Genomic DNA, 12,157 nt, shown 5'->3' with positions numbered 1-12,157 from the left:
AAAACAATATGATTGTGTATATATATATATATATATATATATATATATACACACACACACACACACATACATAAATAGAAATAAAAACAATTTTAGACAATGTACATTCAGTACAATTCTTTAGAAGCAGTGTTCTCCACAAAGGTTAGAAAAGGTTGCCATGTAGTAAAGAATCTCTTATTTGAGCATCGGAGCTTTTCCAATTGTATGTTACACATAACATCTTTAATCCAGTGTCTGTATGTTGGAGGCGAAGAGTCTTTCCATTTATACAAAATTAACCTCCTGGCTAGAAGTGAACAAAAAGCAATAACATCACACTGGGATCTGCTTAGATTATAGTCTTGAGTAACAACTCCAAATATTGCGGTCAGCCTGGCCGGAAACAATTATTTTACCGAACAATTTAGAAAAATTCTCAAAAATTGAACCCCAATATTCTAGCAATTTCAGACATTTTCGGACCAAAACATATGGTATAGAGTGGCAGGAGCTTGTTTACATCGGTCACATGTAGGGTTCACATCACTTTTAATCTTTGCCAGTCTGTCCTTAGACAAATGAAGACGATGTACAATTTTAAACTGAATAATTGTGTGTCTAAGACTAATAGAAGATGAATGTATTGTCCAAATTGCTTCCTGCCAAACGTCATCTGATATTTGATCTTCCATTTCTTTTTCCCATTTTTGTTTAAAATTTTCTAAGGTAGTCATATTATGTAGATTAAGTAGTCCATAGACTTTACTTATGGACTGTTTTACTCCACGCCCATGCTCGAGAATAGAATCAATGAGAGATCGATGAGGACAACAGGGGAAACAGTTTGAATTAGATGATACAAAGCTTCTAAGCTGTAAATACCTATAAAAGTGTGTGTTGGGAATAGCAAATCTCTGGACTAACTGTTCAAAGGAGGCATATGTGTCATCTAAATACAAATCATGTAATGACCTAATACCATTTTTTGACCATATATCGAATGCTGCATCTGACATAGGTGGAGTAAATAGGTGGTTCTGTGCTACAGGTGAGGCAAGCGGGAGATCGTTAAGTGCAAAATTATGTCTAAACTGGAACCACATTTTAATAGAATGCAGCACAATTGGGGACAGTGTAAAATTAGATAAAGAGTGAGCCAAAGGCAGCTTAGAACATAATACTGACAGTGGGTTGTATTGAATGGATGGTTTCTCTATTTCTGCCCAGCTGGCTGTCTGTTAATGTTAATCCTTCCACCTAGGGAGAGATGCAAAGAGTCCCATCTTTCCAAATCCTGCTTCAGATTGGCTAAAAGAGGTTGATAATTGGCTTTATAAAGATCCTTAAAGTTATGTGTAAACCATACCCCCAAATATTTAAACTTTATCATATTAATCTTGAAAGGGATTGAAGAGGGGGGCACATCTGAAATTGTTGAGCCAATTGACATGAGTTCACTCTTTTGATAATTAACTTTATAGCCAGACAACTGGCCAAATTCATTGAGTAAGCTTAATAAATTTGGAAGGCTTGAGGACAGGTCAGAGATATACAACAACATATCGTCAGCATATAAGGATACTTTATATTCTAAATTTCCTCTCCACACCCCTCCATAGTTGATAACCTTAATGCTATGGCTAGGGGTTCAATCGCAATAGCAAAGAGGAGTGGCGATAGAGGACAGCCCTGCCTTGTGCCGTGCTTCAATTCGAAAAAAGGTGACTATTATTATTATTAGTACGTACTTCAGCCAAAAGGACTGAATATAAAAGTTTTATCCAAGAGATAAAGTTAGATCCGAAACCAAACTTTTTAAGAGTAAAGAAAAGAAAATCCCATATCACCCGGTCAAACGCCTTTTCAGCATCAAGCGATACATTTTTTTTAGGACTTGATCATCACGTATCTCTGAGATAACATGACGAACTGATTGCTGTTGCAACTGATGAGCCAGTAGTTTCCCAGCCTTTTCCCCATTCTCATAAAAATTACACCTCCATTTAGAGATAAGATATTCAGCTTGTTTAGTTGCCAGCAAATTGAATTCGGTTTGTAATAGCATCCATTATTTAAGTGCTGCTGGAGATGGTGAACAACTATTCAAAGAGTCAAGTTCTAATATTTGATCTGTCAATTTCTTAAGTCGATTCTTTCTAATTTTACTCTGAGTTTGTAGGTACAGACATCTGTTGTGGCCGTTCTTGGCCGTTTTTATGAGGCTTTTTGAATAGTGTTGATATCGATATCGGAATTATATCGTATCGACCGAAATTAAGAAATATATTGTGATATCAATTTTGGCCATTTCATCCAGCCCTACTCTGAGCTGCACAGAACGAAATAATTTGGCCTCTCAGGTATGCCTTTAACGCTTCCCATATAGTTGACACAGACATTCCCTAGTGTCTATTTCAGAAGCAATATAACTCACAAATGACTCGTCTGAGAGGAGAGTGGAATTAAATCTCCACGGACGGTAGTTTGGTTCTTTGGTAGCAATACGTACTGTCATAGCCAGTGGACTGTGATCTGAAATAATTATGGCTTCATAATCGCATTTTATGACTGATGACAAAAGGCTTGTGTCTATAAGAAAATTATCTATTCGTGAATATGAGTTATGCACCGGGGAGAAAAAGGAGTAGGCCCGGGTGTTAGGGTTACAAAATCTCCAAACATCAGCTATTCCGTATGTTTTAAGGAAATTGTGGATCGTATGCGCTGATTTAGATATTGAAACCGTTCTAGAAGCACTACGACCCAGAGCAGGGGAAAGGATGCAATTAAAGTCACCGCCAAGGATCAGATGATGTGTTACCATATTTGGCATTTTTGAGAAAAGATTACTAAAAAAGAGGTGATCGTCCCAATTTGGGGCGTAAATGTTAGCTAAAATAACAGGAAGCCCATATAAATGGCCCACCACGATTAGGAAGCGTCCAGCCGGATCAGACTCAACACTCGTCACCACAAACTGTATATTTTTGCTGAGAATTATCGCCACACCTCTAGTTTTAGATTTAAAGTCGGAATGAAATGTCTGGCCCCACCCACTTACTTCTGAGACGACAGTGGTCATAGACACGTAAATGGGTCTCCTGAAGGAATGCAATATCAGCCCTGAGATTTTTCAAATGAGTAAACACTTTCTTACGTTTTACAGGGTGGTTAAGAGATTTAACATTCCAACTCACCATTTTAACTAAGCAACCATTTGCTTGAAAAGACAGTTTAGTGTTATGGAGCTGAGAACAGTAAAATGTTCCAAAATATCCTGATGTACATTAACTTTAATATTAATGCATACACTTTTAAGAAAAATAAAACAAAAGAAAATTGTCTGACATAACCCCTAACTTTGTCATCAACTTGAACATGATGAACCAGGAACCCCCCAAAATTGTGTCCACACATTATGTGCTTTTCCGGGTTGAACCAAACTAAGCAGAGCCCCTACCCAATTTGTTCTGAGGAAAACAACAATATATGACAACAGTTACCATAAGTCAAAATCACGAATGCAAAATAACTGCATTATAACTGGTAGTTATAAGCGTCCCACCGGATTTATATCGAAGAGAGGAAAATGTCAGTATCTTCGGTTATATTCCGGTTTCAGCCCCAGCGACGATGTACTTCTTGAGCCATGGCTTTGTCCGGGTCCAGGAATTCTCTTTCCGCACCGCTGTGAGTGATCCGTTATCGGGCAGGAAACAGTAAGCCATATCGAACACCTCGTTGCTCACGTCCGTGAATGCGGCCAGAGCTTTAGCGACACTATCAGTTGTAACGTTTATCATTTTCTTTGACGGCGAAGAACCATTTGGCAATTTAAAACCCCTATACAACGTAACATCTCTGACCAGAACTGTAATTTATATGCAAATGTCAAAAGGCTAAAAGGGTCTTTTAAGCCATAAACCGTCCAACGCTCATGCATGATCCTACGCAGGCGCTACACAGTATAATCCGGGAATATTGCAATGAATTCACCGTTAAACCAGAGTGGAGCCTGATTTCGTGCTCGATGCAAGACCTCGACACAATCTTGATAGTAGTGTAGCTTTGCTACAATCACTCGTGGCTTTCCTCCGGGGGTCAATGGTCTTAGACTGCGGTGTGAGCGGTCTACCAGAACTTCCTTATCCAGTTTCAGCACTTCGGATAGTAGTTTAGAGACCGACTCCGTGGAATCTGATCCCGGTCCCTCCGCGACACCCACGATTCGAATATTGCACCTTCGCATCCTCCCCTCCATGTCCTCGGATTTATCTCATAGCTCTTTCAGTTCCGTCTTCAAAGTGCCCACCACGGCTTGTAGTTCGTTCACTTCATCCGTCCACATTGACATGTTGCCTTCCATATCTTTAATGGTAGCCTTCATTTGTTCAATATCAGTTCGCATTAGCGTCACATTGTTGGCTATTTCTGTTCTAACTGCTTGTAGCTCGCTCTTTAAAAAGTTGAAATCGTCAGCGAGAGAGTTCTTAAGTTCAGTCCTTATCATTGCAGATATATCTGCTTTTAAGGACATCAGAATCTGAGATTTCAGTTATTCCATATCAATTTCGCTCGTGGTCAAGTCTGGAGGAGTCGATGCACGGTCGGAAGCAGGAAATTTGCATCGAGGATGTATTAGGCCTAGAACTGGAGGATCCGCAGTATTTATATTTCCGAAGCTTAGAGGCCATCACTCTATACAAGGCTCATTCATCCCACTCACTGTTTATGCAGGTATATATTACAAATCGTGCTGAGGATAATTACAAAGGATATGTTGCTTTTAATACAAAATTAACTAAAACTTAGGCAGGAGCTCCGTCAAACACGTTCTATTCCATCGCCTGCTCACTAGTTCCCCCCGTATTTACTACATTTATGTGAATATATTTACTGTATATGGATGTTTGTTTATATGTAGGCAATTTTGCTGGATGGACTTCTAGAAAATTTGTGTATGTGTGTATAAATGTGTATAAAATAAAATGTTAAGACTAATTTAATGCTAAAGACAAATTCTAAGACTAAGTAAAAAGTAGATAATATTTTATATATATATATATATAATTTTTTTTTTCATATCATATTTCATGTCATATCATACATTTATATATATATTCGTATTATATATTAATTCCTCCAGAAAAGCCCTGCTTCAGTGATTTTGGCTGGAATAAACTGATGCATTGGCTTATTACATACATATTTCTGTTTTTCACAAAAATTGTGACATTCTGACATGACGGCAGCATTTGACCTTGAAATTTTGAATTTAATTCCATATATAAAATCCTGAAGGCTCAATGTTTGTTTACTTTTATGGCTGTGGCATGTTGAAAAACCTTGCATTCACAGTTAGGTGAACCAAAAATATTTTTCTTCCAAACCCAAACATTGGCCTTTGCATTTTTCATTTCAGAATTTCCCAAGCAGCATCTTAAACCCGTGATGTAGCTACTATATGGACGGCGTGGAATGCGGTACAGCCTAAACATGAGTTGCTCGCAGTCACACATGCCATGCTGCAGCCAGAGAGCCCAGAACCTTCCCAAAATACTCTCAATGTGGGCAGCTGCAGCGGCACGGCTGGCCATGCTGATGTGTGCTGGACGCCTGCAGTCATTCTGGGCTTCTGTGGGATTCACTATGCATGTTTTCAGATAGTTTTGTGGTGTTGTTGAAATGTGAAGGTTTGCAGATGCAGTGTCTTGTGCATGTGTGTGTGTGTGTGGGGTGGGTGGGGGTAGAATAAGCCCTTAAACCGTATGGCTTTGTCAGCGATCGAGTGACACTTGATCAGCAAGGGTCGTGTGTGTAGATCAGAATCACATCTTTAATAAGGTGTTGGGGGGTGGGGTGGTGGGGGGGGGGTCACAGCTAGTATTAGACCAATAAAAACATGTTTAATTCCAGACAATCCCAGTTGTTCTGGAGGAATAGATCTTTATAAAATGAATGAGTGTGTACATTATTATTAGTGTCTGAGTAGTCTCAAATTGTGTTGGATGGTATAACCAAAATATCAGTGTGCGTATCATGATGTGCTTATTTTAGTTGGAAATTAAACAAAAAATTACTTGAAAACACAACCATGTGGTAACACCTATTTTTATACCTAAAGTATTTTAGAATTGAAATACTTCATTTTTTTAATTAGATGTATTATAAATTGGTCTTTTACATATAAAATTAGTAGTAGTATATATATATATATTTTTTTTTTTTTTAGTAAACTATAATAACCATGTCTATAACCAGTCTATATTTGAGTTGACATGTCTGGATAATAATACTGTAGTAGTTTGTGTATGAAATATTCCATCATATTTTTTATTCTTCAAAATAAATGAATTTGCTATCACTAAATTTATGCCATCACTACTTCACCAGCATCATATAAATCACAAATAATTTATTAGATTATAGTAGATCATCTAAAACCTTAAAACCATGAAATGCACATAAACGTTTGCCTAACTGCTTCAGCTCAGGATAGTTACTCCTTAAGGTTACTACTGTTAGGGACTGTGTGTGTGTGATCTAAAGTCCACTTTCATATGATGCCATTAGTCACATGGCACTGGCTCAAAAACACCTGTATTCAGAACTTGTGTTGTATTGTAGAATTTCTAGGTGCATTTTTAGACATTGTCGCCATCTACAGGTCTGAAAGTGTATATCAGCTCTAATATAAGTGGAGCAAACCTGCCATAAGGACTGAATTGGACACTATAAGGACAGAGCATTATACCTGCTTCATCACTGGTCATAGAGCTAGCGTTGATCCCTGATAGACTCACGATCCGTGTTCACATGACCCCATTTATGACACTTAATGCAGCGCACATTCCGCACCTAAAACAATTAAACAACGAGAAAACAAGTGCAACACTCACATGTTCACTGCATCTAGACATTTGTTGAATAATCGTTGATCTACATCTATGAAGGTGTAGAGCACAGAATGATACATCACCTGAATGCCAAAAGGCTGATCTCGAATATTCATGTCATCCTTTGCATACCCGAGAAGATAGAAAATAACGGTAAGAAATGCATAAACGTGCAAATTTGAGAACCTATTTTTTTTTTTTTTTTGTACTAAATTAACAATAGTTTGTAATATTTTGAAAACATCTGTTAATAATATTTTAAATTAATATTATATTTGATAATAATGTGATAATAGTAATTAGTATGATTTAAAACAACTTAATATCAATTACAAATTAATTTGAATTAATTATAACATAATATACACACATTAGCCACTTTAGCCACTGTACACACACACACACACACACACAGAGTAAAATAACATGAATTTATGAATCTTAAGATATATTTTTTCAAAATACTATTTTTACAAATTATCATTAATTAATCACATGAAGTATATATGATGTATAAGAAAGAAAACAGAAGAAAATTCAGATTGGACTTGGTAGTTTCAAACAACTTGGCTTCAGATGGTGCAGAGCTGCCATTTTTGTCTCCAAACAATCCATGGATGAGCCTTCTGATGCGGAGACTACTGTCTGACTCATGGACTGTTTACTGGATATTATTGACCATTTACTCAGTTACATTTCTTCTTTTTCACCACCTCTTTTCCTTTCTTCGTGAAGAAAGATTTGCTCTCTCTTTCTCTTACCTTTACAGTCTTGCAACTGCTGGTATTGCATGACTTAAAAAACAGCATAATCTAGTGGCTGATCGTGCTACTACAGGCACATCGACCCCTTTTGACCTGCAAAAAGTGCAAGTTTTACCAGTCCTAAGCTTTAAGCACTATTAAATATCGTAATAATTGTAATAATGGATATGCGTGTGGATATGTTGGTAATGGTGCTGGTGCATGTGTAATTTGTGCAGGTGCACAGGGTGTGCGGTTACCCCAGCAGACAGCCGGAGCAGGTGAGCAGCGTTCAGCACGGCCTCGCCGGCCAAGACTCTATTCCTTTGAAAGAAGTGATCAGAAACACAGAGGACACGCTCAGCAACAGGAGGAAGTAAGTCTGGAAAACATCTGCAGTCACCAACACACTGTACTGCAGCGAAAGCTCTGGACACATCTACCCATCTTCTGTTTTATGATGACTATTTTCACAGTTTAGAATAATGAAGTCATCAAAAATGTTTAATATTTGATTTTTTTTCTCTCTTCCATAGAAATAGCTGTATAGACTGGACTTTGTAGTATATATAATGATTAATAATAATGAAACAATATTTTGTGTAATAGTGTTTTAAAAATATATCTGATAAACATATTAATAGTTATTATAGTTATGAATTGGTCTTACATAACTACATAACTACATAATCGTACATAAGTAATTCATAATATGTTATATATTAATGTAGTATTTTTAATTAATAATTTAAAAAAGTATAATAGTATGTTAAACATGTGTTAATAACATTAATATTATGAATACATTTGTAACATTTTTTTGTTTCACATACAGAAAAAAAAACATACAATACTTTATTTTTAACAATAAACAGTATCAATTTGTATTTGTACATACATAATTAATTATAATAATATAAAAGAAAATGTTTAAAATAAGTGTATTAAGTATAAATTAGGCTTTGTACATAATTGTTTTTATATATATATATATATATATATATATATATATATATATTATATATATATAAATAATTTATATGAATTAATTAATTAATTTTTAAGTAATGTATATGTTAATATAATATTTTAATCAATAATATGTTATATAACAAGGGGATATTAGATATGCAAAATATAAACTACTTACATTACATTAGTTTAGTAATTGAAATAATTTCTTATAAAATTTCTTGAAGCTGCATGTGTTTCCAGAGCTCAAATGCAGCTGTAGACATGAGTGTTGAACAGCTGTGTTAGTCCACCATCTACTGGACAGACAATGAAACACTCTTCTGTGTCTCTCCAGAGAGTTCATCAGCAGTCTGCGTCTATACCGCGCCTTCTACGGCGGCCTGGCCGACCAGCTGTGTGTGAGCGAGTTGGCCTCTGCAGATGGACTGGCCTGCTGGAACGGGGCTGATGTGGGCAAAAGGTAGACGTCTGAAATCTTCTGCCACTTGTTTCTTCTGCCTGTAGCTGCAATTATTCAGCAATGTGTCCATAAGCGTTGCATAAATCATAAAGCTTTCTTTCTGTCAGCTTTCTTTAGGTATGAATAATGACCAAGATCCAGAAGGAGTTGCTTATATTTATAAGTCCGTACTTGCAGTTTAGGATTTTTTTTGAAGCTTTCCATATATTAATGCAGATGTGCTATCATCTATCTATATTTCTGATGAGGGTGGTCTGTTGGGAAGTGATATTTTATTTGTGATTTCTGCACTTTAGTTGATTTTATGAGAAATCAATATATTCCTTGTTAAATCTCTGAAGATTTGAGCCATGAACCATCATTGTTGCTTTGATTAAGACACTTAAGCTCATGTTAGTCCAGGCCGACTTACAGTGTAATGTAATGTTGTTGTGTAAAATTGTGTCTGCTGAATGATTACTATCTCCTACTAATCAAGTAATTGATTGATTGACTGACTGATTGATTGATTTATTGATTTTTAATGCTCTGATTAATTATAATACTTCATGGGATATTTTTACATTGTGTAAATAAAGTAAACAATATTTATAATTATACAATTATTAGAAATTATAAATAATAAATGTAACAATAATAATAATAATTATTATAATTATAAATGAAAACTAATTAATTAATTAAAAATGAATTTAAGTGATCACCACATTTCAAGAAAAAAGTTGAAATACATAACTATATTTTACACGGTAATGTTTTGTTTATATTTTCTGAGGCAAACAATTGGCTAGTAGCTGTTTTAACTATTATTATAAATTATTAATAAATTACAAAAATAATAATTTTAATATTGATAATAATAATAATTATTATTTCCAGTAATTGAAAAAATATGAGTTTTGATTAACCAATTATAATAAAACAATATTTAATAAAACTATTTAATACAATTTATAAAAATATAATTTTTTATATATAATTTAATTAGTTTAGTTTTTTTTTTTTTGCCATTAGACTATTGTTTATTAGGCTTTTTTATTTAGTTCAGTTCTGTCCAGTTCTACATTTCTGTTATGATCTAACAAATCCCTATAGAGACGTTTGGGAAATGCTGAGTTGCATTTTATAAACTAAACACTTTCTTTCGTAGAAAATTTAAGCTTTAAGTTAAATTAAAAATTGTGTATGGCCACTCGTCTTTGCACAGGAGCCTGTATGGAGATGGACTCATGTGAGGTTTCCTCCCCTGTAATTAACGAGTTTATATCTGTCGACGTTTTTCCCACTCACCATAAACAGCTTTATAAGTGACAGGTCAGCTGTTTCTGGATGTGCAGCATCCTCTCCTCTCCTCTCCTCGCGCTGCTATCTCACCTGGCCTGTCAGCGCCCAACACTCCCATAAATTCATTCCCGGTGGTATTTCCTCCCAGCCGTCATCCGCTGTCAGCGCTGCCAGACGGCAGGTGGGACCATATTTCAAGAGGAGAGGTGGGGCAGGACGGGTTATCGTCCATTGAATTTCTGCCAGACTTTTGACTCCAGAATTGCTGAGTAACGGCATAAACAGGAAGCAGATGCACAAGGGTTCTTCCTGATGCTGCCAAACACCAACAGTGCTGGATCATGGAGAGGTTATTTATGCACATTTTCTCCTCTCAGCTGCAAATTAAATTTATTATAACTGTGTTTATGTTTTTCAAATGTGCCGTTTCAAAATAAATCGAGGGAAATGTCAGGGCTTTTACGGTCCCACAGAATTGAACAAAAGCGAGTGTTTCAGCAGTGACACATATTTATTGAGTTAATAGCTGTTATTGTAACCCTACGATGCAATGTGACCCACACATCACCAACTGATGACAATATCACAATTGAACAAACTTTAGGTGTCAAAGCATCTTCACAGTTATCCAAGCAACATAATTACAGAGCAAACAGAAACTGTCGAAAATTATTTACATGCATCCCAGCCAGAGGCAGACAAAGTACACAACTCCATTACTTGAGTGAAAGTAAAGATACTGCTGGTCAAATATTACTCCATTACAAGTAAAAGTTGTAAAGACAGATTTTTACTTAAGTAAAAGTACAGAAGTACTTGCTTTTAAAAGTACTTAAGTATCAAAAGTAAATTTCCTTTTTTTATGGCAATGCACTGTTTTATTATTGTTGTATGTAATACTTGCAATACCTCTGAAGCAACTTACAATACATTACACCTACTGAATACACTGACTAGCTTGTAGTATCTTTGGAATAAAGAGCTTTTAGAGTGTTAAAAACCTATGGGGGATAGCTGCTAACGACTTTCTACTTCAAGGAACTTGATAGAAATGTAGTGGAGTGAAAAGTACAATATTTGTCTTTCAAATGTAGTGAAGTTACAGTCGTAAGTTTCCAGAAAAAATAATACTCAAGTAAAGTACAGATACTCAAAAAGTGTACTCAAGTACAATACTCAAGTAAATGTACTTAGCTACTGTCCGCCTCTGGTTATCGTCCACCAGTAAACGCAGACGGGAGGTGAGGCGGAGACGGACGGTAATTACCGCCAGAGGCGCCCTCTAGTGGACACTGAGGAACATGGGATTTGAGGGTTTAAAATTATATTGCTTTAATTGGAAATTAGGCAGCGACCACAGCAACTACATTTATTTGCTTATTGATTAAATCTGTTGTTTTTGCTATTTAAATGATAATTTGAGTGAATTTGGTAAAAGGTTAATCTGCTTGTTATTTTACCAAAATAAATAAGGGTGCACTAAATTGATGTAAATTAAGACAGATTTTCACCCAATTTACCAAAAAAGAGGGATTAATCATAGGTAATAGCGAAAAGTTTGCTTCAGAAAAAACAAACTAATACAATAATGTAATCTCAAATAATAATAACTATTATCATTTCATTATTATCATTGATTGTCCACAAAGTGAAAACAAAAAATCTTCTGCTTATCATAAACATGCATTATAATCACCACAAGTATAAGGTACCACACATAATGCTCAAAAAACAAATATATATACATACACATATACACACATATATATATATATATATATATATATATATATATATATATATACACACATATACAG

The 12,157-nt window shown here is 35.4% G+C and overlaps 1 protein-coding gene across 1 annotated transcript in view; it reads left to right on the top strand.

Moving 5' to 3' along the window:
- The window catches only part of LOC107553999 (glypican-5-like), a 257,910-nt gene that overhangs the window by 40,494 nt on the left and 205,259 nt on the right, over positions 1-12,157 (top strand). The window contains exons 3-4 of the mRNA XM_016236357.1: positions 7,861-7,997; positions 8,931-9,056. Coding sequence (XP_016091843.1) covers positions 7,861-7,997; positions 8,931-9,056 — 263 coding nt within the window. The remainder of the gene's footprint in view (positions 1-7,860; positions 7,998-8,930; positions 9,057-12,157) is intronic.

This window comes from Sinocyclocheilus grahami, unplaced genomic scaffold (assembly GCF_001515645.1).
Source record: "Sinocyclocheilus grahami isolate Dianchi unplaced genomic scaffold, SAMN03320097.WGS_v1.1 scaffold488.1, whole genome shotgun sequence".
Lineage (NCBI taxonomy): Eukaryota > Metazoa > Chordata > Actinopteri > Cypriniformes > Cyprinidae > Sinocyclocheilus > Sinocyclocheilus grahami.
Note: the sequence above shows the minus strand (reverse complement) of the source record. Positions and strands in the feature narration are given on the sequence as shown.